The sequence below is a fragment of the Mercurialis annua genome, linkage group LG1-X (genome assembly GCF_937616625.2).
Source record: "Mercurialis annua linkage group LG1-X, ddMerAnnu1.2, whole genome shotgun sequence".
NCBI lineage: Eukaryota > Viridiplantae > Streptophyta > Magnoliopsida > Malpighiales > Euphorbiaceae > Mercurialis > Mercurialis annua.
In genome coordinates this window covers 15,365,155-15,392,001 of record NC_065570.1, presented here as the reverse complement: position 1 = coordinate 15,392,001, position 26,847 = coordinate 15,365,155, and the positions used below count along the sequence as shown (strand labels likewise).

The 26,847-nt window shown below is 35.5% G+C and overlaps 1 protein-coding gene across 1 annotated transcript; it reads left to right on the top strand.

The window, feature by feature from the left end:
* The first annotated feature begins 21,750 nt into the window (after nucleotides 1–21,750).
* Nucleotides 21,751–23,168, top strand: LOC126665939 (uncharacterized). The gene is made up of 4 exons (XM_050358877.1): nucleotides 21,751–21,807; nucleotides 21,907–22,266; nucleotides 22,315–22,724; nucleotides 22,772–23,168. The coding sequence occupies exons 1-4, from the start codon at nucleotides 21,751–21,753 to the stop codon at nucleotides 23,166–23,168; spliced, it is 1,224 nt and encodes a 407-aa protein (XP_050214834.1).
* The last annotated feature ends 3,679 nt before the right edge of the window (nucleotides 23,169–26,847 follow it).

The window sequence follows — 26,847 nt, the reverse complement described above, 5'->3', positions numbered from 1 at the left end:
GCAGGTTTGTCATGAGGAAGACGAACGAATTTTTTAAAAAAAAATTAAAAAAATTATTATTATTTTAAAAAGATTATATAAATTTAATAAAATTAATTAAGATTTTGTATATATTAAATTATTAATTAGAAAATATTAATTATTTTGCACATATGCCAGAGTCGGAAAAAAGGCGTAGTGGTCGAAGGAGTGTGGTGGCGAATGTTTTTTGATATATTATATTATTCAAATAAAATTTTATTATTATTTGAATTTATGGGAAAAATGGTTTTTGTTCTCTTTATAACATTGAGTTTTTTTAAAAATATTGTAAGTAAAAGATCAAGTTGACATTTTTTTTCAAGTGAAAAGGGGTCAATTTAGTTTTTTAGGATGTAATTGGAAACCAAACGTGTGAATTTGGGTGAATTGAAAAAAATTGCAACGTCGAGTGAAACTGAAAAAGAATTAAAAGGTGGAGGATTTTTTTTTGTGATTAAGCCAATAAAAAATTTATTACTATTATTTGAATTATATAACATAAGGATTCAATTTGGATGTTTTTTAGTGTAAGGATTAAATTTTAAAAATAATCATAGTGCGGGGACTCAATTATATATTTTGCATCTATTGGTTTTTAACGTCATTCACGGTCTGTTAACTCGCTTAATGATAGGGACTTGAAATAGATGTTTATGATAGTGTAAGGGCTTATAATAAATGTTTTTCGGTGCAAGAACTCAAGTTGAAAAAGAATAATAATGCAGGAACTCAAATATGTGTTTGACCAAAAATATAGGTTTAATGAATCATCATAAAGTTAATAGGTGTAATTAATTTAGTTTGTTTTGATGGATTGAATTCGAAATGTGTCTTGCAAAGTAATATCAAGTAATTTTTTTATTTTCTTTATAGAAAAATAAGAAATTCTCATCTTAATCAATTTCCACATTCATATAAATTTTTATAAAATTAAATTACCAGTTAAGTTTTAAAATAAGGCTTTTTACCAAAATAGCCAAGATATTTAATTGTGATTGACCTGCAAAACAAAGTAGACGGTTGATCGGACGGTGTTGTGCGATGAGCACTTCGATATTTAAATCTGTATTGAATTTACGGGAGTATTATTTCGTAATGTAATTCTACATGTATAGGTGTACCTCGAGTCCTTTTATAGTGAACATGGAGGGATACCTCATAGAGTTGGAATAGGAAATGGATTCCTATTCAATGTATGAATCCAAATAGGAAAGAGATTTCGATTTAGCAAGAGTCATATTTAGGGATGAATCCTAAGTAGAATTGGGCTTCTAAATAGGAACGTGATTCCAAATAGGAAAGTATCTATGAGATCCGTGAGATTCGGGTCTTCTAGAATCTTTATGATAGTTGAATCGTCATGCGGACTGCTAGCTCGTCACCCGGACAAATTTCTCTTGAAATCATTATTGGACGCTTCAGTCTTTATCACTTTTTACTTGTCCGAAAAATAGGTGTCTACAATGTCTAAGGTGGGTTAAGAGTATGCTAGCGAGTGTTAGAGTTTAGTTAAAAGTCTATCCTAGGTATTAAATTAATTAAATTCGTAATAAATTATGGATGCAGAGGAAAAGATGGCTAAAAAGCTAATTTGGTGCTTGAAAGTATCAAAAACGGCTTCTAGGACCACAAGAGTTTGTGTATGATCAATTTAGTCCATCAAACTTTTAAATTGGCCCATAAACATTTAGGGCATTGCAATTAGTTCAATTTCTTAGACTTGTATTATGACCCTTTGGACTTTTATTAGCTATTTGCGGCTAATTATGCTTTAATCCTATAAGTTTATAATTGTGCACTAATCTATCCCTCTTAAATTCCAACATGTGGATCGCTAGTTTGTCAAACGGACGAGTTTCTTTGGTAACCATTATTGGACGCTGCACTCCCTTATCACTTTTCACTTGTCCGGAAAATAGGCGTCTACAAATACTCTTTTTGTAATTCGCAATAAATTCAGTATCCTTTTGTAATGAAGTTTTAACTAATCCGATGACAGTGATTTTCCGTTGTAATAAAATCATAACTGAGTGACTTTTTTAACGATTTTAAATATAGTATTATTTTCACGATTTCGGATAAATTGAGTGATTCATGGAATTTAATAGTCCATTTTAGTTGTATTAGAAAATAGCTTAATAGTTGGATTAGAATAATTAATTATACTAATAAAAATTAATTATTATTATTAAGGACATAATGATAAATGTGCATGTTAGTATAGATGATCACTCACAATACATGAATTTGCATTTAGAAGATTAAAATGATTGATGAAGAAATTTATTGAATATTGGATATATATGCCCACATAACATATATTTATAACTCTAATCCCTGATTTTATGTCACAAAATATTTTATGTCAAGTCTGCTTTATTTTATTTTTCTTCTTTTGATTTTTTTAAAGTACATAAAATAATAAAAGAAAAAAAATCTAAGACTAAAAAATATAGTTAGTATAATCTTTTCTATTTTTATTTTTTTTGGTATATCTACTTTCTAACATTCAGAACTACTTTACTGTCTTGCCCGTTAATTTTACAAATAATTTTATACAAATTTTAATTAGAACATGTCTAGTCCGAAAAAATAAAAATAGAAAAGATTATGCTAAAGTCTAGTGCAACAAAACATTAAAAGAATAAAGAGGCTAAATATTTAAGCACATGGTCAATGTTATGGGGGGAAAAGAAATTGTTTTGCCAAAATACACTTGGATAGAGTTAAAGGAGAAGGATGGACATCAACAAATTTGGAAGAAAAACAAAACGCAAAATGGGAAAAAGCAAAATCATGACAGACGACAAAATACTTAGCTCGCCAATTATTGTCCAAGAAAGAAAAATGAACAATGGATCTACCTATCCTACCTAGGGCAAAGATGAAGCATTCGTCATATTTTTTTCAGCTCTACAAAATTGTGGAACACGTTTAAAGAAGGAAGTTTCCCCCGAAGCCTACATGCTTATATATAAGCAAATATAATCTGAATTGTCCCAGGGTAAAGTTCTCCTACAGCTATCTTCGCTTCACTACAGAATTGTATGATAAAAGGATTTAAGGAAAATCAAAAACCTACTCAATTGTTCTTCGAAAATAACGGCCTCCCTAGACGAACCGGGATACCTGAAGGCCCGTATACTAGGGTCAGTTTTCTTAGCACCATATTTTGAAGGAAAGTTATATCTGAAAAAAAGATCCTGGATGTCTTCGCTAGAAAGTTTAGACTTAGTGAGAGCCATCGTGGCCTATTCAGCTCTCGCCTTCTTAGCAGCCATCTAAAGGGCGGGAATCTCAACAAACAAAAGAAAGGAAATTCAAATGGAAAAAGAAGATCAAAACGGGTAACATTACCCAGAAAATAAAGAACACCAAGAATGGATAAAATTCCCCAGAAAATGAAGAACACCAAAAACACTACTACAAAAAAGAAGATTATCTAGACAACGACAAAAACAAGACAAAATGCAGAAAACCTTAAAGCTGATTCAAAAAGTTACCTGAAAGACGAAGATTGAAGATTGAAAATGAAAAGAAAAATGAGAAATGTGCAGAAAAGGGAGCAAAAGTAAGCAGTAAAAGCATGAAAAAGAAGACAACCGTTTCAATATGAAACTGGAGGTACATGAAAAGTCACGAAGAGACACTTGTTTTAAATCCAGAAACAACAATGACAGATGATTGACACATTGCAAAAAAGAAGAAATATTGAAATTTTAACAAAAAATTGAAAAGACACGCCTGAATAGAAACCGACTCGCCCCAAACAAAACTATAATTTACCAAGGCATAAATACCATGACGTTAGCTCACTTGCGGGGGGGCTAATGATGTAAATTGAATCCTATCATAAGTACAATGGAGCCGAGTTGCAGGAGATTAATTCCTCAAAACGATATCAAGTTCTCACCTAAACGGCTAATAGCCAGACGAAACCGGTAACCAAATCTATGAGATTCGCCTTGACCGAAGGAGTAAATCCAAATCCTCAACATAAGGCAGAATACCCAAGAGACTCGGACAAAGCGCGTCGACCGAGGGATTTGCCCGAGAATCAGATCTACGAAGTATCTCTCCTATTTGGACATAAACTCTAAATATGAAGATAAGCTTATTCAGGGAGAAATTCCTGAATAAGACTTTTACTTGAATAAAAAATCTCTTTTCTATTCAAGGTCAAACCCTACTAAATAAAAATCACTTTCCTATTCAAAGTTGACAAGGTATACATTCAACTACTATATAAAGAGTTTGAGGTATATGCCTAAACACAAAACTACATTCAAATACTAAAAACGCTGCTCAAAGCCTAAACTGACTTTAACATCGGAGAGATAATCGGATCGCAACCGTCCGATTAGCTTTTGCCCAATTTTGCAGGTTAAATCACCGGTTCAGAAGGCAGACTCCATCAATTACTTTTAGATTACTATTAGTTTATTTGTCTCTTTATAAATTAGTTTTAATAGTATAAATAATTTATAAATTAATTTAATTAAAGTAAGTTAATTTTAAAAATATTATTAGCTTATTACTAATTTATTTTATATAATTTATTTTAAGTTTATATCGAGTTGACAGTAAGTTGATTGTGTTTTTAATACATTAATTTTAAAAAGACCCATATAAAAAAATTAAATAATTTATTTTTAATTCTTTAATAATTAGATAATTTATTTTAGAAATTTTTAATTAATTAATTTAATAAGATTAAGTTACTATTAAATATAATAAAATTCATTTTAACTTACTTTACTTTAAGTTAATATTTAATTTACACTATTATTAATTTAATTAGAATAAATTAATTTAAAATTTGACTAGTGTAATATCTTATTACTGTTTTATAATAATATATATATATAATCAACCATTTTAATAGGTTTATATTTAGTTTACATGTTTATTTATACATTATTAAAGAGTAATAAAAACAACAAACATGTCTTGACTTGGTGGTTAGACACATGTACAAAGAGTAAGAGATTTTGGGTTCAAATCTCACTAAGAGCAAAATTGTGTTTTATTTAAAAGAATTAAAATCTCACCACTATAGTTGACCGGGCGTTAACCGTCGTTGACCGGCCGTTGGTCAGTAGCAGTTGGTTTGTTGGTCTTACCAAAACCCATATTTTCCACGTGTCAGTATTTCATTGACTCAAATATAACCAATGAGATGTTAACACATATTAAAAATAATATAATCTCTTTTTTTTGGGTTATGGCGGATTTTACGAACTTTTTTTTTGGAGATTTTTGTCAAAAATAAAATGATGAGTAAAAATATAGATTATCCTATAATTATTCCAATTTATAAAATTAACGGACAACGATATCCAAAATTAGTTTTAGAGTCGTATTCAACAAAATGGCCAAACTATTTTTTTTTGTATGAATTGCAGAATATATTAAGCAAAAGTCTAGTGCAACAAAACATTAAAAGAATAAAGAGTCTAAATATTTAAGCACATGGTCAATGTTATAGGGTAAAAAAAATTGTTTTGCCAATTATTAAAGCTTTTCCATGCCTAGAATTTGATTCCACAAACTTTGCTCAAGGAAAAGGGAAATCTTTCCGCTCTATCTCGGCCACCGCTGTTGGATTGAGTTTTAGTTTGATAAAAATTTAAAAAATATGTCAGAGAAAACAAAAAATGAAGTAGTGAAATTCCCATAAAAAATGTATTGTAACCGCTCCAAAATACAAAGTAGAAAAAAAAAGGAAAAAACAATGCTATTCATACAAATATGACTACCTTCACTGTTCAAAACCCTAGCTAAACTTAGAAACGGAAGAGCAACCCTTTTTTGTCTCTTGAAACTGAGAAAAATAAACTCTTTAGAAACTTATTTTTGTTGCATATATATCAGAGATTTCACATCTTTATTTAGTACGTTTCAAGGAGCGCCCGGTGGATCCTTATGACCGACACCAGGGCTATGTCCCGGACTTGTCGGCCTGAAAGCATCCGTCTCCGTGAACTTGTAACGATTAATACTACGCAGCTCGAACCGAGGCTTCGGGATGGCCGGTGGACAGATATCATGTAGTGCTCTTGTCGCTACCGCCAAGTGCAAGTGATTGTGTCCAAGTAGAAGAAAAGTAACAAATATAGTTATTACCAAAACCCTACCTGCCATGAGTTGAGAGATTTAGGATTTGGGTTTGCAAACAAAGTAGGGTTGGTGTTGTAAGCTGAGTGAGACTGCTATTTAATACGAAACCTTAATTAAAAATACAAATTAATATAATATTTCTACCAATCAAATGCACACTGAAAACCTTAAACTATTAGTTCCAAAGATTAACAAAAAATAAGGTTATGTTTTGCTTTTGGTAGGGTTTGGAAGATATTAATGAATTAAGCGTGCGAATAATTTCTAAAAATGGAACGTTTAAGAATAATGAGTATTTCAATTCAAAGACCTGTCTTATAGCCATTCATTAATATTCAAATACAAACTTATAAGGAAATCATGGAACATGATAAGACAACACCAATTACACTTTGCTTAAAGGTTTCCATTTTGTTTAGCAAGTTGAGCACACCAAGCAGTCATCTAATTAACTCTTTTTCAAATACATTGATTTCGCATTACGTGCTATACACATGGCTCGTAACATAACTCGTCAATGTACATACTAATAAATTTATTATAATTATATCAAATTTTTATTTATAATTAATATTAAATTAGTTAAAAAAAATTGTAAAAATAAATATAATATGTTCGGTTATTAAATTTTTTTCCATACTGAATTTATTCTTCTTTTGGATTTATAATAACTATAATTAAATAATTAACTTAATTTTATTAATAATATTTTTAAAAATAATAAAATAGAAATTTAAATAATAATATATTGACCAAATATACTATTTTAATTTTATAGTTAAATCAAAATAAAAGATAGGTATTCCTGCTAATTTGAAGACAATTTATACATATTATAAACTAAATTGGAGATAATTTAGCTACCTATTCTAATTAGGACTTTAATTACAATAGTGACTAATTAAATAACTAATTAGTTAATGACTATAAAAATTTTATTTAGTAATAAACTGAAAAGGATTATTCAGTAAATTTGGTTGTCCCCCCCTCCCTCCGTGCTTTTATATATAGCATAGATAAAATGCTTCTTCCACTAAACTTATTACACATTTGCTCACAAAATTTACCTTTTCAACTACATCATCAATCGGTAACTCCGACCATCTCTTAGGCTGTTAACTCAATCTATATGTAACACCAATTTGTTTTAAGTTGTGTTGGACTTTCTATTAAGTCATCAGTTTATCCACTCATGAGCGTCTCAATTTACAAAATTATAAATAAAAATATAAATTAAGAGATAACTAAAATAAATATATCAATTAATAGATATGAATTTTTAGTTTCAATTATCAATCCAAAATAAACTATTAATAAAAAAATATTCAAATACTTATATACTCAATGTGTCAAAATCAAAATTCATGTGAATTAGAAGACAACATAATCAATTTTTGTGAAGAGATAGATCGTTAAATGTTTTTATTAATTTTTTTAATGATGGATACCGGACTCTGGGAAAATATCAACAAATCCACATATCGATAGATACTCCTTGGAAAAAAATATCGATAAATCTGTCTTGGGCAAATATCGATAACTCTACATATTTGGATAAGCGTTTTATTTGGATTAAGAATTAAAGTATCGAATATGGAGATTTTTGGTGGTCAGGAAATGAAAATAAGGGAGCTCTCTAAGAAAATACATGCTAGAGATATAGCTGCAGACTCGGCTCTGTTGTCTGTTGAGGAGAAAGCGGACACTACTATTCTGAAAACTGAGTTCTAGAGGGAAGAGAAATGGGTTGAATCTCTTTGGATTCAAAAGTCTAGAATAAAATGGAATTTGGAAGGTGACAGGAATATGAAAGTTTTTTCATGGTATTGCCTCCACTCATTACAGGAGCAATCACATCTCTTCTGTTTTTTAGGATGGAAATATCTTCTATAACCAAAAGATATCAGATTTAATATTCTAGAGTTGTTAATTAAGCCGTTTGAAGAGTTAGAAATATATAACGATGTTTCTTCGTATGGTAAGAAGAAAGCACCGGGTCCGAATGAGTTTAATTAAAATCTACTTTATATCAGAAATCTTGGCCAGATATGAAGGAGATTATTATGGATTTTTTTAGGTTTCTACAGATTTAATATCTCACCTAGGGGTATTAATTCTTCTTTTTTGGTGTTGGTGCCTAAGGTTGCTGGATCGTTTAACATCAAGGACTACAGACCAATTAGTGTAGTTAATGGGATGTATTTGTTGCTCTCTAAAGTTCTATTTTGCCGGTTGCTGCCTTTGCTTACTAACTTGGTTTCTGATAGCCAGCATGCGTTCCTGAAAGGCAAAAGCATTTTGGAATACTCCATGATAGCGAATGAACTCATACATATGGCCTCTAGGAAAAAGGAAAAACTTCTTATGTTGAAGCTTAAGTTTCACAAGGCATTCGACATCATTGACTGGAATTACTTATTTTCAGTTATGCGCTGCATGAATTTTCCAATTAAATGGGTTGAGTGGATATCATGTTGCTTATCTTCGGCGACCACCGCTCTGCTTGTTAATGGAAGTCTTGTAGATCTTATTATTTTATGGAGGGGAGTCCGCCAGGGTGATCCAATCTCGCCATACTTGTTTGTTGTTGCGCAATAAGATTTCAATTTTAGCGATGGACGCTAAATGATCACTTTTAGCGACGGATTATTCTATCCGTCGCTAAAAGTATTATTTTTATAAAAAGATTATAAAAAAACTAATTATTAATTAAAAAATAATTGTTTAATAAAAATAATTATTTATTAAAAAATAATTATTTAATAAGAAAATAATTATTTATTAAAAAATCATCATTTATTAAGAAAAATAAATATTTATTGAAAAAATTATTATTTATTAAAAAAAATTATTTTTTTTATTTAAAAAAAGTATCAAAAAGAAATAATTTATTTATTTTTTATTTAAAAAAGAATTAATATAAAAAAGAATTATTTTATAATATAAGAGTAAATTACGGGACTAAATATTTGTTCATTTTAGTTATATTTTAATATAATATATATAAACATAAAACAACAATCTGAGTTGGTTAAGGTGGAGCTTAGCGCGTGAGAACAACAAAGTTTAAGAGATTGAGATGGAGCAGGCGGAAGATGGGTGACCTACTGGGAAGTTGAAAAATTGTAAAAATTGCGGGTTGGTGACAGTCTGTGGTCTATCGCGGATGGGTTGACGACCGATTAAATAATATTTTCATTTTACAATTTTAATTAAATTTGTTTGTCTTTAAAAATTAGCGAAGGATTTATATCCGTCGCTAAATCCATCGCAAATTATTTGAAAATCCGTCGCAAATTTTCTTTTTCCCGTCGCAGATTTTTCCGCGACAAAAAATATAGCGACGGACATTGTCGGTCGCTAAACATGTTTAGCGACGAAATTTGGCCATTTAGCGACGGAAAAATCCATCGCTAAATGGCTAGTTTTCTAGTAGTGTGCGGTTGAGGGTCTGAAGCGTATTCTAGATAAGTCTAGTATTTTGGGATTCACGCATCGCTTCAAATTGTCTGATGATCACGAGCCTATTTCTATTTTGCAATTTGCGAATTGCACAATTTTTATCTTCCTTAAGATATTGAGCAGCTGATGAATTTAGTTCGGATTCTTTGTTGTTTCGAGCTGATTTCGGGGTTAACTATTAATTTCCATAAAAGCTCTATTATGGGAATTAATGTTAAAGAGGCAGATTTTTTATGTGCTACGCAGATGGTAGGGTACAATACTGATTCTTTTCCTATTATTTATTTGGGTCTTCCGATATCGAACAGGAAGCTTACTTCGGGTGCTTGGGATCATGTTATGGAGTGACTTAAATCGCGTTTGGCTTCATGAAAAGGTTCTCTGTTGTCCCCTATAGTAAGGTAAGTGCTTATAAAATCGGTTTTATTCAGTGTACCGGTTTACTTTATGTCTTTGTTTGGAATGCCTGGTTTGGTTTAGAGGCAATTGGAATCGTATATGATGCGTTTTCTTTATAAGGGTGATGTTTCTAATAGAGTTATTAGTAAGGTTGTATGGAATGTTGTTTGTCAAGACTTTGACAAAGGGATATTGGGAATTTCAAACCTTTCTATTACAAATCAAAGCCCTTTGTTTAAATGGGTTTTAGAAACTTCGAGTTAATAATGTTGATTCTCTTTGGTTCAATGTTATTTCTTGTTTCTCTTCAATGGTTGATTAAGATTTTTTGACTTCGTAAGATGTTAAGAAAACGTCTTTTATTTGGAAAAGCATTAGGAAAGTGTCACGACCCAATCTCATTGGCTCGAGACCGGCGCTAGGGAATGGGAGTGGTAGCTCCGAAACCCGTAGCAAGCCTCAAAACGTAAATAAATTTTTCTCGAAATACGTCACATTCATGCATGACAAACATAACACGTGTCATGCTGAAAACTTGTCAGGCTATACGTTATCCTCTAGCAATAATAAACGATAAAATGCAGCGAGCATAATACATACAAAACATAAGTTTAAAAACATCTATCTACTGCAGCTCTAGAAGTAAAGTACTGTTTCTTTACATACTTTTAAAAATATAGATTTCTGGAAGAAAGATAGAAGTCTGTTGCTTAAAAAAGGAAAACTGCGAGGCGTCAGTATATGGGAATATACTGAGTGAGTTCACATATTTACTAGTAACTATTCATATAAAACGTAAAACAATGCAATAACGTTCAAATCACGTGCATCCAAGTATAAGATCCGATTGAAACGCAAATCCTTGAACATGCAGAACATATATGATGAAATCAAACTGATCCAAATGGTTTGGCCCGGGAGTAATTCTAACTCAACCACGTCAGCCGCAACCAACCTCTTAATCTCAAATGGTGGGTCCAACCCACTAGATATGGGGCTCAGGTTGTTTTAACCGAGTTCACGCTCGTATCACATTCATATATCCAACTTCGAAATTCATATTCATAATCAAGTTTACAGCTGTAACAAATCAAAACTGGTGATCACGAAGTCCTATTCCCGCCCAATAGGTAGCACGTTCCTATCAGATCAATACTGGTTTCAAACCAAACATATAAGTATTTCATGTAAAAACATTGCATTGAAAGCATTCAATTCGAATGTAAAGCAATATAAAAATATTTGCATATATAAGTACTTTAAAAGTAAATTATATAAACTCACTGAAAGCGCTATCAAAAAAAATACGTCGGGGCTCAAAAACGTCAAGCTTCTCGAGCTCCTGGTCCAGCTGCTTCTTGCCTCGCCGGATCGAAAACGATTTAAAATGAACAATTCAAATCACAATCCTATTCTAGGATTGACTCTAGACTCGAGACACTACAAACTATTCTTATCGACTATCGTGCTTCTCACGTATATCGCGATAACCGGTTTCTAACGCGTTTTCGGTTCGTATCTCTATTCCAAAACAATTCTTAATTAACCTCATTAGGTCAATTAAGTCAAATGAATCGATAATCAATCGATTTCAATTTCGATACGCGAATACGAAACGGAGTTCCAAAACAAAACTATCGGCCAAAACACGGTTTACATGCACGCTCGTGCATTCGGGTGCACGTTCGTGCACCTCTGGTGCATGTTTGTGTACCTTAGCTGGTTCATGTTCGTGCACTCTTGGTGCACGTTCGTGCACCAAGCGTGCACAGCCCCCGGAAATTCGATTTCCGGGGCTTTTCGATGTGCTCTCGACATAAAAACGCTCCTAACATGCTCATAACACATAATCTAGGCTCAAAACGCTATAATTCGATCCTAAAACCATTAAAATGATAAAACTGTTCCGTGGCCTAAAATTTTAAATCGATATATCGTGAAATTCGTCCATCCAAACGATAAAACGCCATGCTTACCGCGATTCGACATTGAAATACGATCGATTCGAGTTATAGAACGTCGGAAACGGACGAGAAACTGAGATCGAGCGACGGAACGTAAAGGATCGTCGAAAGAAACGAAGAAGAAAGAAAGAACTGAGGATGAAGGCTCTGGATGATTCCTTCATCTTAAGGTCTTATATATTTGAAACTTTTCAAAAGTTTCAATTTAGTCCAAAACCTATCCGCGTCCAAATTTTAAACGGTCTCTAATCGACTCGAGACTTTTACCTAAAATACTATAGAATATTTCGCGGACTTTGGCGGAATAACTATAGCTCGGGATTTATATTCTATTTTATATTAATTTTCAAAGTTATTTCCTTAAATCCCGCTAATTCGCTTAATAAAAATTATTCTAAATTTCCGATATAATTAAATTAAATCCTACTTAATTTAAGTTATCAGAATTCACGACACGTGGCACGACTTAACTACTTTAAAATATTTGGGGGTATTACATTCACCCCTCCTTAAAATAAATTCATCTTCAAATTTAAAATTTTAGCCACGTACCTTGAGTGAACAAGTATGGATATTTATGTCTCATATCCTCTTCTGTCTCCCACGTGCATTCTTATACGGACTGACTTCTCGAAAGGACTTTTAACCTAGGTATCTTCTTTGTCCGCAGTTGTCGTATATGTGAGTCGACGATCTGCACTGGTTGCTTCTCGTAGGTTAATTCTTCACTTACGTCCACTATTTGCGGTTGAATTATTCGAGAGGGATCTGGTATATATTTCCGAAGCATGGAAATATGAAAGACAAGATGAACTTGCAACATCTCCGGTGTTAAGTCTAGCTTGTAGGCAACTGAGCTTATGCGTTCTATGATCTGATAAGGTCCGACGTATCTCGGAGCCAACTTTCCCTTCTTTTCAAAACGAATCACTCCTTTCATCGGTGATACTTTAAGAAAAACGTAATCTCCGATCTGAAACTCGATGTCTTTCCTTTTAGGGTTCGCATAGCTCTTCTGTGGACTGAAAGCTGTATTCAGACGTTGCTTTATAGTTGGTACTTTCTCGGAAGTAACCTGGATGATCTCTACTCCAGTTAGCTTTTGCTCACCGACTTCATCCTAACAGATAGGGGATGGACATTTTCACCCGTATAATGCTTCGTAGGAGGCCATCTCGATACTCGAGTGATAGCTGTTGTTGTAAGCAAACTCGACTAAAGGTAGATAGGTATCCCAACTACCTCCGAAGTCTAATACGCATAGTCGAAGCATATCTTCTAACGTTTGAATCGTTCGCTCAGACTGGCCGTCCGTCTGAGGATGAAAAGCAGTGCTGAAGTTTAACTGCGTCCCTGAAGCTTCTTGTAAGCTTTTCCAGAAATGAGAGGTAAATACGAAACCTCTGTCTGATACGATTGATACTGAGGAATGAAGTGCGCTGACTTCGTCAAACGATCTATGATTACCCAAATGGAGTCAAAACCTTTCTGCGTCTTGGGCAATCCGACCACGAAATCCATCGTGATTTTCTCCCACTTCCACTCCGGAATGTGTAACGGCTGAAGAAATCCATAGGGTCGCTGATTCTCTAACTTGACTTGCTGACAAGTCGAACATTTAGCCATAAATTCTGGATATCTTTCTTCATTCCACTCCACTGGTACGTTGTCTTGATGTCATGATACATTTTTGTGGAACCTGGATGAACGCTATAAATCGTTCCATGAGTCTCTTCCATAATCTTTTGTCTCAAGTTGTCAATGTCTGGCACGCACAATCGATTGCCATATTTCAATATCCCGTTGATGATATTGAAATCTTGACTTTTTCCTTGTTGAACTTCCTCAATTAGATGCTTTAACTGAGGGTCGTCCGCTTGCAACTCTTTGATTCAATCTATCAACGCCGATCGTATAGTTAGCTGAGCCATCAAGTTTCCAAGAGATGAAACCTTAATTTTTACTCCTTGGCTAAACATCGTGTGAATATCTTTCATTAACGGTCTTCGCCATGTCGTGGTAATATATGCGAGACTTTCTGCTGACTTTCTGCTTAACGCATCTGCTACTACGTTGGCCTTGCCCGGATGGTATTGTATCGTGCAATCGTAATCTTTCCATAGCTCCATCCACCTTCTCTGTCTGAGATTCAGCTCTCGTTGATCAAAAATATACTTTAAGCTTTTGTGATCTGTAAATATCTCGCACGTTGCGTCGTACAAATAATGCCTCCAAATCTTCAATGCGAAAATCACAGCTGCTAGTTCTAAGTCATGCGTCAAATAATTCATTTCGTGCTTCTTAAGCTGTCATGAGGCATAAGCAATCACTCGACCATGTTGCATTAGAACACACCCTATTCCAACTCTTGACGCATCACAGTACACTGTGAATCCTTCTGTTCCTTCTGGTAGTGCTAAGACTTGTGCCCTCGTCAGACACTCTTTCAGTTTTAGGAAACTGAGCTCACACTGATATGTCCAATTAAATTTGGCGTTCTTCTAAGTTAATTTCCTCAAAGGTACAGCGATCTTCAAAAAGTCCTGTACGAATCGCCTGTAATATCCCGCTAATCTAAGGAAACTTTGAACTTCGGTAAGCGATTCAGGTCGTTTCCTTTCCATCACGGCTTCAATCTTATTTGGGTCAACTTTAATGCCACTTTGAGATACCACATGACCCAAGAAAGTTACTTCTGTTAGCCAAAATTCACACTTCGAGAATTTGGCATAAAGCTAACGTTCTCATAATGTCTGAAGTACTATCCCCAGATGTTGTGCATGCTCTTCTTCCGTACGCGAATAGATTAAAATATCGTCGATGAATACGATCACGAACTGATCTAAGTATGGCTTGAATATTCTGGCTTGATTATTCTGTTCATCAAATCCATGAAGGCTGCTGGCGCATTCGTAAATCCGAATGACATAACGAGAAACTCGTAATGTCCATATTGAGTTCGAAAAGCAGTCTTCTGAATATCATCGTCGCGAATCTTCAGCTGATGATATCCTAACCTCAGATCGATCTTGGAGAAGAACTTCGCTCCTTCTAACTGGTCGAACAAATCATCGATTCTAGGTAACGGATACTTGTTCTTGATCGTCACTTTATTCAGCTGTCGATGATCGATACAAAGTCGAAGCGATCCATCTTTCTTTTTCATGAAAAACACTAGTGCACCCCATGGGGATACACTCAGTCTAATGAAACGATGATCAAACAACTCTTCTAGTTGATCTTTCAACTCTTTGAGCTCTGCAGGTGCCATACGATAAGGAGGTATCGATATTTGCTTCGTGCCAGGAGCCAATTCGATACAGAACTCAATTTCGCGATCTGGGGGTAATCCAGGTAATTCCTCTGGAAAAACGTCTGGATATTCTGACACAACTGGTACATCGCTCATGTTTATGATTTTCTTTTCCACGTTACGTACTATGGCTAGAAATCCTTGGCATCCCTTCTTTAACATACGAAAAGCTTTAAGAGTGGAAATAATACTCGTAGGAGATTCCATCTTATCACCCTGGATTGAAACTGCTTCAATTCCAGGCGTGTTGAACGTTACCGTCTTCTTTTGACAATCCACATTGGCATAGTGCTGAGCTAGCCAATATATTCCTAGTATGACGTCAAAAACTAATACTTCAAGTAACATCAAATCGACCAATAAGTCTCGTCCTTGAACTTTCACAGGACAAGAAGGGTAAACAATAATAACTTCCACACTGTCTCCTACCGGAGTAGCCATTGACAAAGGGTTCTTAAGATACGCTGATTGTACTCCTAACTTACTAGCAAAGCTAGGCGAGACAAACGAATGTGTAGCACCCGGATCAAATAAAACTATTCCATCTTGAGAAGCGATAGGTAATGTACCTTCCACAACAGCATCGGAAGCCTGAGCCTCCTGAGGATTCAACGCAAAAACCCTGGCCTGACTTCCACCAGCCTGTGAAGTCTGACCAGTACAGCGACCTCTGCCGTTTCTTCCTCCTTGATTTGCATAACCACGGCCTCTCTGGCCGGTGAAAGTACTTCCCGTCTGATCATACCCTGACGCTGCCTGATGTGTAGATCTCTACTGCTGATAGGAAGGTTGCACTACTGTAGTCATGGAGCCTTAAGGCATCTGCCTCGGACAATCTCTAGCAAAGTTACCCTACTGGCCACAGTTAAAGAATGCTCTAGAGACACTGCGGCACACTCCATAGTGTCTCTTATTGCAGTTCAGATAGATAGGTGCTCCGCCTCCCATATCACTCAATCCTGTGCCTGATGCACTAACCCGAGATCCATGTCGAGTCCTCTTATGTCCTTGCTGACGTGGTGTGGGTCGAGAGTAACTGCCAACGTACGACTGGATAGGTGCGCTTTGTAAGCTGCGAAACGTATTACTTATCATGGGTACAACATTGAAAGGATCGAGAATCTTCCCAAACCAAATCAAGGAAACTTCCATCTGTCTGGCGCTCTCGAACAGCTGCATCAGAGTCCTTCCTGTATCAAACATCAAACTAACGAATTCGGGTCCTAAACCCTCTACATACCTCGAATTCACCCTTGCTGGATCTGCAGTAAGATCGGGTGCAAATCTACTCGCCCTTGTAAACTCAGTCACGTACTCTTGCACGGATCGATTGCCTCTGCTCAGCGTTAGCCATTGGCCGCGATAGCTCTCCGTTACTGCAAACGGTAAAAAGTACTCTCGATAGCGATTCACTAATTCAGCCCAAGTCATAGTATCCATCGTTGGCTGAATATGGCGTTGAAACCAGTCTTTGGCAGGTCCTCGCATAAACATTTCCACCATAATGATGGACTGTCTCTCGTTAGCTTGCAGACGTCGAGCATTACGTTCTACTTCCTCCAGGAAGTCCAGAGCATCATTAGAGCCGTCAAACCTTGTTGGCTTAAGACGCATGTAAGCCAAGACGATATCTCGATCAGTGAAAGCAACATTACGTAATTGTTGTTGCTGTAGTTGTTCACGATGCATAGCCTGCACCTCTGCCTGATTGGCTTGCATAGCCGCAATTCCCGTAAGAAACTGATTTAGATCAAAATCTACGACATTAGGTTGTTGGGCTTGCGCTTGCACCTCTGGTGCCTGAGCATGGGCCTCTTGGCCACCACCTCCTCCTCCGTGAACAGAAGACTCATCTTGAGCTTCTGGGTGTACATCATGTGCCCCTTCAATAACATTTCGTGCTGCAGCGGCCGCATAAACGCATATCATTGCAAACATAAATTGTATATAACGCGCATCTCATCACATGCGAACACACACACTTACGACAGACTCACATCCTAGAGGGAAGGCTGAAAGTCTGAAAATCAAACGAATACATAGCAAAGACAAGACTCGAAACCTATGTGCTGCAGTAGATTCCTAGGAAAATAAATCACTCTTTTGACATAAGCAATGGTAACTAGACCATGCTCTGATACCAACATTGTCACGACCCAATATCATTGGACCGAGACCGGCGCTAGGGAATGGGAGTGGTAGCTCCGAAACCCATAGCAAGCCTCAAAACGTAAATAAGTTTTTCTCAAAATACGTCACATATCATGCATGACAAACATAACACATGCCATGCTGAAAACATGCCAGGCTATATGTTATCCTCTGACAATAATAAACGTAAAACACAGCAAGCATAATACATACAAAACATAGGTTTAAAAACATCAAAGTAATAATTACAGACAACCTTTGATACAACAAATGAACAAACACCTATCTACTGCAGCTCTAAAAGTAAAGTACTGTTTCTTTACATACTTTCAAAAATATAGACTTCTGGAAGAAGGATAGAAGTCCGTTGCTTTAAAACTTCTTTTCACCTGAAAGGGAAACTGTGAGGGGTCAGTATATGGGAATATACTGAGTGATTTCATATATTTACTAGTAACTATTCATATAAAACGTAAAACAATGCAATAACGTTCAAATCACGTGAAGCCAAGTATAAGATACGATTGAAACCCTAATCCTCGAACATGTCAAACATATATGATCAAATCAAACTGATCCAAATGGTTCGGCCCGGGAGTAATTCTAACTCAACCACGTCAGCTGCGACCAACCTCTTAATCCCAAATGGTGGGTCCAACCCACTAGATACGGGGCTCAGATTGCTTTAACCGAGTTCTCGCTCGTATCACATTCATATATCCAACTTCGAAATTCATATTCATAATCAAGTTTACAGCTGTAACAAATCAAAATTGGTGATCACGCAGTCCTATTGCCGCCCAATAGGTAGCACGTTTATATCGAATCAATACTGGTTTCAAACCAAACATATATGTATTTCATGTAAAACATTGCATTGAAATCATTCAATTCGAATGTAAAGCATTATAAAAATATTTGCATATGTAAGTACTTTAAAAGTAAATTATATAAACTCACTGAAAGCGCTATCCCAAAAATACGTCGGGGCTCAAAAATGTCAAGCTTCCCAAGCTACTAATCCAGCTGCTTCTTGCCTCGCCGGATCGAAAACGATTTAAAATGAACAATTCAAATCAGAATCCTATTCTAGAATTGACTCTAGACTCGAGACACGACACACTATCTTATCAACTATCGTGCTTCTCACGTATATCGTGATAAACAGTTTCTAACGCGTTTTCGGTTCGTATCTCTATTCCAAAACAATTCTTAATTAACCTCATTAGGTTAATTAACTCAAATGAATCGATAATCAATCGATTTCAATCTTGATACGCGAATAGGAAACGGAGTTCCAAAACAAAACTATCGGCCAAAACACGGTTTACATGCACGCTCGTGCATTCGGGTGCACGTTCGTGCGCCTCAGCTGGTGCACGTTCGTGCCCTCCTGGTGCACGTTCCTGCACCCGTGCTGGTGCACGTTCGTGCACCAAGCGTGCACAGCCCCCGAAAAATCTGATTTTCGGGGCTTTCCGACGTGCTCTCGACATAAAAACGCTCCTAACACGCTCATAACACATAATCTAAGCTTAAAATGCTATACTCGATCCTAAAACCGTTAAAACGATAAAACTGTTACGTAGCCTAAAACTTTTAATTGATATATCGTGAAATTCATCCATCCAAACGATAAAACGTCATGCTTACCGTGATTTGCCACTGAAATATGATCGATTCGAGTTATAGAACGTCGGAAACGGACGAGAAACGGAGATCGAGCGACGGAACGTAAAGGATCGTCGAAAGAAACGAAGAAGAAAGAAAGAACTGAGGATAAAGGCTCTGGATGATTCCTTCATCTTAAGGTTTTACGTATATATATATATATATATATATATATATATATATATATATATATATATATATGATTAAATTGCACTTTGGTCCTTGAAACTTTTTAAAAGTTTCAATTTAGTCCAAAACCTATTCGCGTCCAAATTTTAAACGGTCTCTGATCGACTCGAGACTTTTACCTTAAATACTATAAAATATTTTGCAGACTTTGGCGAAATAATTATTAGCTCGGGATTTATATTCTATTTTATATTAATTTTCAAAGTTTTTTCCTTAAATCCCGCTAATTCGCTTAATAAAAATTATTCTAAATTCTCGATATAATTAAATTAAATCCTTCTTAATTTAATTTATCGGAATTCACGACATGCGGCACGACTTAATTACTTTAAAATATTTGGGGTATTACAGAAAGTTTGTTGTAAGGATATAGATGGTTGGAATGTTTTCATTACTAACCTTAAATTCAAGATTTGTATAGGGGACTCTACTTCTCTTTGGCATGATAATTGGATGGAAAATGGGCCAGCGTCTATGTTGTTTTATAATCTTTTTTAATAAAAAAAACGAGCCATAATTGAGGATGTTTGGAGAGGGAATTGGAGGTGGAGGCGTAGATTGCATGGGAATGAGTTGCTTTTGCTCAACAAATTTCAGTCTATTTTTACTAGAGTTCGACAAATGAGGATGTCATTTTTAGTTGTTTTATGAGGGGTGCTTTTCTTTATAAGCTTTGTAATAGAGATTTTCTTTATTTTGGATTGGATTTCTTTAGAAATCCATAATATATTCTGTTTTCTGACAGGTGAGTTTGCTTTTGCTCCTTCGCTCTTTGCCCGATCCTTTAGTGTGCTTCTTTGTAAGCCACTTTTTTTGCAAAAGCATTGAGTGCGGGTTTTTACCACTCCTTATGACTTTTTAATATATATTATTCATCAAAAAAACGACGAGTCATACTTTAACTCTACTAGGTATTCATAATCCACTTCTATATAAAGGGTATTAAGATAATTTAATTATCAATTAATTTATTTAGCAGCTCTTGAGCTAGTCACGTCTAAACCTCTAGGTTGAGTTTACCAGCATAGTGCTCACCAAACCACCACTATTCGATTAGAAATTTAACCCATTATTTTTCAAATCTCGTATTAGAGGTGTCACGATCCGAATTCACGGACCGTGACCGACGCTAGGGAATGAGAGTGATTTCTCCAAAACCCATACCAAGCCTAACATAAAACGACGAAATAAACCACAACAAGGAAACGGAGAAGATCTGGTTAACACTAAGGAGAATATAAGCAATGAAGAAGTTCCTAAAGAGCTTGTAAAGTCTCAGAATGAAGATGAGTTAACAGAGAAAAGCTACCATGAAGAAGATTTGGTTGAAGATACAGTGAAGAATGATGAGCAGAACAATAAGGGTGATAAAAAGAAGATGATAAGAAATGGGTTGATCTAGTTAAAACGAATCGAGCTAACCCAGGTTGCGCTTTAACCTATATCCCTCCATTGGTAAGTAATGGGCTTAGAATAGCGAAAGTATTCGAAGAAGATGAAATTGAAGAAGAGGAGAGATGGCAACACACGATTCTTGGATGTGTGTATGGGTTAACACCCAGATTCTTTAAACTGCAAAATTTTATAAAAAAACAGATGGGGGAAAATAGGGTTGATTGATTTTCATCAAATCAAACCTAATCTATATGCATTTGTGTTTGAAAATGAAGAAGGTAAACTCAAGGCTATGGCAGATGGGCCAATAACCTTTGATAAGCACCCTTTGATTTTGCAAGAATGGAAGAGAAGAATGTCATTTGACCTAACTGAGATTGCTTCAATTCCAGTTTGGATCAAACTTCCCCTTCTGCCTTGGGAATTCTGGAGTCCCAACTCTTTAAGCTCTATAACCAGCACTCTTGGCAAACCTCTATTTGCTGATAGATGCACCAGGGAGAGATCAAAAATGTCTTATGCAAGAGTCCTAGTTGAGATGAGGTTGAAAGGAACTTTTCCTGATGTGGTTATAATAGAAGATCAAGAAGGAAACCAACACACCCAATTCGTTGAGTATGAATGGAAACTGATTCTTTGTGAAACCTGTAACAAGCTGGGTCATAGAAATTGTGCTAAACAAGAGATATGGATAGCTAAATCTAACAACAAAGAAGCAGTCAATATCAGTGATAAAACTACACCAACTCAGGGGGACAACTTAATTGACAAGGTTAATGAAGATAACCCTAAAGAAGTAACTCTTCCTAATGAAAACAAGGAACAGATCATTGAAGATGATAAGGAAGTTCAAAAACAGGACATTTTCAGCAGTCCTAAAGAGGTCTCCACTGATGATGGCTTTCAGCTTGTCACCAACAGAAAGCAGAAAAATAAAGTGACTAGCAGGGTGGATGATAAAACTAGTCTCAAAACTGGAGGTAATTCTAAAAACCCTAGTATAATGAAAGATCCCATTGATAAACTTCCCCCCAAGAGGCTTATTAAGCCTCTTGATAGAGGAAGATGAATATCCTTTCTTGGAACATCAGGGGAATGAATGAGCCCCTGAAGCAAGCTGAGGTGAGAAGACTGCTTGCTAAAAATGATATTTCTCTTGCTGGAATTATTGAAACTAGAGCCAGAAGAGTTAACAAAGATAGTGTTTGGAAAAATATGTAGCTCTATGATTGGAACTTAATTGAGAACTATGAGTTTTCTAATTTAGGGAAAATTTGGATCATCTATAACAAAACTAGAATTAAGGTGCTTAAAATAGATTCTAGTGATCAATTTGTGCATTGCAAAGTAGAGTATGATAACAATGAGTTTGAATGGACTATCATATATGGGGCCAACCAATTAATGGATAGACAGATTCTTTGGCATAAGTTAGTTCAAATGTCTTCTCGAATTACAAGTCCTTGGATGATTCAAGGGGACTTTAATGCAGTTATGGGAGAGAATGACAGATGTGTGGGCAATGAGCTTGATTCTAATCATGCCTCTGAACTCAAAGATTGTATAAACAATAGTGGTCTTGTTGAGTTAAGAAGTTTTGGTTGTCTCTATACTTGGAGTAACAATTAGCTTGATGACAGAAGGATTTGGAGAAGACTAGACAGGGCTTTCGTTAATGAAGACTGGTGTGTCAAGTTTCAGAACTCTTTCTTTGAAGCTGGTCCTAGTGGAATCTCTGACCATAGTCCTATCATTGTTGTCATCCAGAATAATGAGATTAGAAGGAAAGGAAGCTTCATGTATTTCAATTTTTGGGCAGATCACCCTGATTACAAAAGCATTATTGAAGAAGAGTGGAACAAAGAGTACAGGGGTTATACCATGTACAAGATAGTCAAAAAGCTCAAGGCCATAAGCTTTAGACTAAAAAATCTTAACAAGCAGCAATACTCAGACATTTCTCAAAGAGTCTCTAATCAGAGAGTGTTGCTTGAAAAACTTCAAAATGATATTCAAAATGACCCTCTTAACAACCATTTGTGGAGGAAGAAAGAGCTATGGCTTTTTATCTCATGTTTTTGTTAAGGAGTGAGGAAAGCTTCTACAAACAAAAATCTAGGATTCAATGGCTTCAGCTTGGGGATTCTAACACTAAATATTTCCACAACTCCATCAAGCAAAGAAGAGTTAGAAATAGTATTCCTGTCCTTAAACTGGATTCTGGTGAGCAGATTACCAAGAAGGAAGATATCCATAAGGAGATTACTAGATATTATACAAATATGTTCAGCAAGAGCAATTCCAACAGAAGACACATTGATAGGAGGGTTATCAGTCAGGGCACCAGAGTCTCTGAAGAAGAAAACAGATTGTTGATGAGGAGCATTTCTGAAAAGGAAGTGAAATCTGCAGTTTTCTCCATAGGCTCAGATAAGGCAGCAGGGCCTGATGGGTATAACAGTTTCTTTTTCAAGAAATCTTAAAACACAATCAAAAAAGACATGATCAAAGTTGTGCAGGAGACTTTTAATTCTGGTAAGATCCTCAACCAAATTAACTCTACTGCTATCACTGTAATCCCTAAAAGTGAGAATGCAGAAAACTTAGGTGACTTCAGACCTATAGCATGTTGTAATGTGTTGTACAAAATTATCTCCAAAGTTTTAACTGCTAGATTGAGTCCTATTCTTGTCAATCTCATCTCTATGAATCAATCTGCTTTCATTCCTAAAAGGTCCATTGCATATAACATTATGTTAGCCCATGACATTGCTAGGAACTACCATAAACACTCTGGAAATCCTAGATGCCTTATGAAAATTGATCTTAGGAAAGCATATGACTCTATTGAGTGGGACTTCATTGAAGAGATCCTTATCAGTTTTAATTTCCCTGAGAATTTCATAACTCTTATAATGACCTGTATAAAAACTGCAAACTTCTATATTCAGTTCAATGGTTCCAAAGGACTATCTTTAAAGCTGAAAAAGGCCTTAGACAGGGAGACCCTATCTCCCCTCTTCTTTTTGTCTTATGCATGGAATATCTCTCTAGATCCCTGCAAAAGACTGATACTTCTTTCTCCTACCATAAAGGTTGCAACCTATTAAAAATCAATCATCTAATGTTTGCATATGATCTCCTCCTGTTTTGTAATGGTGATATAAACTCTGTTGTTTTTCTGACTGATCAGCTTAAAAACTTCAAAAATGTCTCTGTCCTTCAGGTTAATCCTAACAAAAGTCATATTTTTATGTGCAATATTGATCAGAATCTCAAAAACAACATTACTAATGCCTTAGGTTTTCAAGAGGGTAAGCTTCCCCTTAGGTACCTAGGCATCCCTCTTATTTCTGCTAGGCTTTCCAGAGAGGATTGTAAGGGCATCATCTCTAAGATTACTAGCAGAATCTATTCTTAGACTAGTAAAATGTTGTCTTATGCTGGTAGAGTCCAACTCATCCAGTCTGTTTTTCTTAGCATGCATGTCTTTTGGCATCAATTCTGATTCTTCCTAAAAGTGTCACAAAAGAAATCCAAAATATTTGCTCTAGATTTTTATGGTCTGGAAATGCTGAGGGAAAAAATAAAGCTCTTGTTGCCTGGAAAGAGGTGATAAAGTTAAAAAAAAAGGTGGCTTGAATATAAAGGACATTGAGGTCTGGAATAGAGCAGCAGTTAGCAAGCATGTCTGGCAGATTATTGAGAATACAGACAACCTCTGGGTGAAATGGATTCATACTAATAAGATCAAGACTGGCAGTTACCGGAGTAGGAAAAGTGATAACAACTCCAGCTGGGTGTGGAAAGGTCTCCTGAGCATTAAAAAAGAGATTATGAAAATTGTGGAAATACAAGATTGGTAATGGAAACAATATCAATTTCTGGAGAGACCCATGGATACATGGTTGCTCTTTACTTGAAAAATACCCCAGAGTTAAGATGAAAGAAGCAGCAGTCTCAAAGACCTCCAGAGTTGCAGATCTTTGGAGACACAACAGATGGAATCTGCCTGACCCCATTGACATGCCTACTTCAGAAGCATGGGAGTATATCAAAGAGAATTTTGTCCTGAACAATGATAATGATACCATCTCCTGGAAAGTGGTTAAAGGATCTAATTTCAGTATAGCTAAAACCTGGGAGATTTATAGGGAGAATCATGCTGCTGTCCCTTGGCATAAGTTGGTATGGGGAAGTAAATCTATTCCTAGACACAACTTTATGATGTGGTTAACCATCAAAGAGAGATTGAAAACCAGAGACAAGTTAAAGAGATGGGGGGTTATTGATGATAATAGTTGTGTGCTCTGCAACACAGAACCTGAAGATATCAACCATATTTTATATGGATGTTCTTTCACCAAGATGATGTGGAACAAGCTTCTGCCAATTTATGGGTGTCCTGGAAATATTAGTTCCTGGAGAAGGCTTATTAGCTGGTTCTGTAAAAAAGCCACTGGTAAAAATGTGAATGCTACTATCAGAAGGAATATTTTGACTGCAACTACTTATCAGATTTGGAGATCTAGAAATATGAAGGTATTCAAGAATGAAACTCCCTCTGTTGAAGAGATTATTAGAAGAATCAAGTTCATCATCTTATCTCAGATGAAGAGGGTGAATTACAACTCCCCTGCTCACAGCATTATCCATAATGTTCAGAATCTGTAATTTGGTTTTATTTGCACTTGAAGGTTTGACTGCTTTTTATGAGTGTTTGATGTCTGGGTTTGGCTTTAGTTTTCCTGAGGCTTTTGTAACAGGTAAACTTCAGCCTTTTCCAAGTCTTCTAGCTTGTGGTTTGAACATTTGGCCTGAGGCTTTTGTAACAGGTCATCTGTTTATTCATAGCTTGCTTTTTCATTGTTGTTCTATGGCCTGAGGCTTGTGTAACAGATCTGTCTTTTTCTAGTCTTTGTTTAGCTGCTTTTTAGAACCCCTGAGGCTTATGTAACAGGGTTTTGTTTTGCTTGCTTGTTTGGATCCCTGAGGCTTTTGTAACAGGGCTTCCCTCTTTGCTTAGTAGCTGCTTTCTGGATCCCCTTTAGCTTGTTTTAGGGGATTCTAGTTGTATTCTCAGTTTGATTTTTATCAAGTGAGCTTTTTGGTTGTTTTCTTACAAAAAAAAAAAGTAAAGTCACATTCGGCACACTCCGAGATTCCAACCTTAGTCTATCACAAACTAAATGCTCAAATTTAAATCGAGACTCCAACATATCAATAGGCGAAAGAACATCAAACTATATTATAATAAATTCATGTACGATACATCAAACATTCTAAATTCGGACAAACCCGAGATAGCCACATAAACACTCTAATAATAATTGCGGTCTAGAATTAAAATATTTTGACATACGCTTGAAGAAAAGAACTTCTGAGAAGAAGACTTCAAAAGTGATGCTCCATAAAGATAACAAAAAACTGGAAGTGGGAAAAACGGCGAGGGCCAGTCAAGATTGAGTGAGAATATATTATCGTAGTTAACTATTAAGTTAAAAAAAACAAAACATTGTGAAATACATTTTAAAACAAAGTTTTATCGTTATTCAATATAAATGGAATCATAATCCCCAATTAGCATTATCATTACGTCTGAAGTCTCAATATTGCATCATTAAACCAAAAGTCAAGATCCGAGAGAATGTCGCTGAACCGATCCTCCTCGACTGTGATCTAGATGTGAGAGAATGTAGCACGATCGGTCCTCCTCAATCACACTCAGTTGTAACATATCATCACATATATAATCCAATGGTCGGAATCTAGGAGAATGTGGTTCAACGGTCCTCCTTGACAGTGATTAGAATCTGAGAGAATGTAGCTTAACCAATCCTCCTCGATCATTTTCAAACCTCGATGCACCATTCTAAGAGAATGTAGCTCAACCGGAAAACCCAATAACCTCAAACCATAGATCACATACCTGAATTCGATTAAACATTGGTGCGCACGCAGTCCTCACTACTAGAATATTTATTTTACCGACGAATTTTAACGACGGATCTGAAATCTATCGCTAAACTTAGCGGGTAATTGGCAGGAGAGGTGGCTCTAATAAGTTTTGGCAAAATTAGCAACGAGTTTACTAAACTCGGCGGGCAATTAGTTTTTTTTTTTGGAATGCAAATAATTAATTTTTATAAAATGGTAAATATA

What these genes read in the sequence shown, in the direction of transcription:
- LOC126665939 (XM_050358877.1), top strand. Translation starts at nt 21,751, where the DNA reads ATGAATATCCTTTCTTGGAACATCAGGGGAATGAATGAGCCCCTGAAG. An exon ending in AGCCCCTGAAGCAAGCTGAG is followed by an intron (nt 21,808 to 21,906) that starts GTGAGAAGACTG and finishes AAAAATATGTAG; the next exon opens with CTCTATGATTGGAACTTAAT. An exon ending in GTATAAACAATAGTGGTCTT is followed by an intron (nt 22,267 to 22,314) that starts GTTGAGTTAAGA and finishes AGTAACAATTAG; the next exon opens with CTTGATGACAGAAGGATTTG.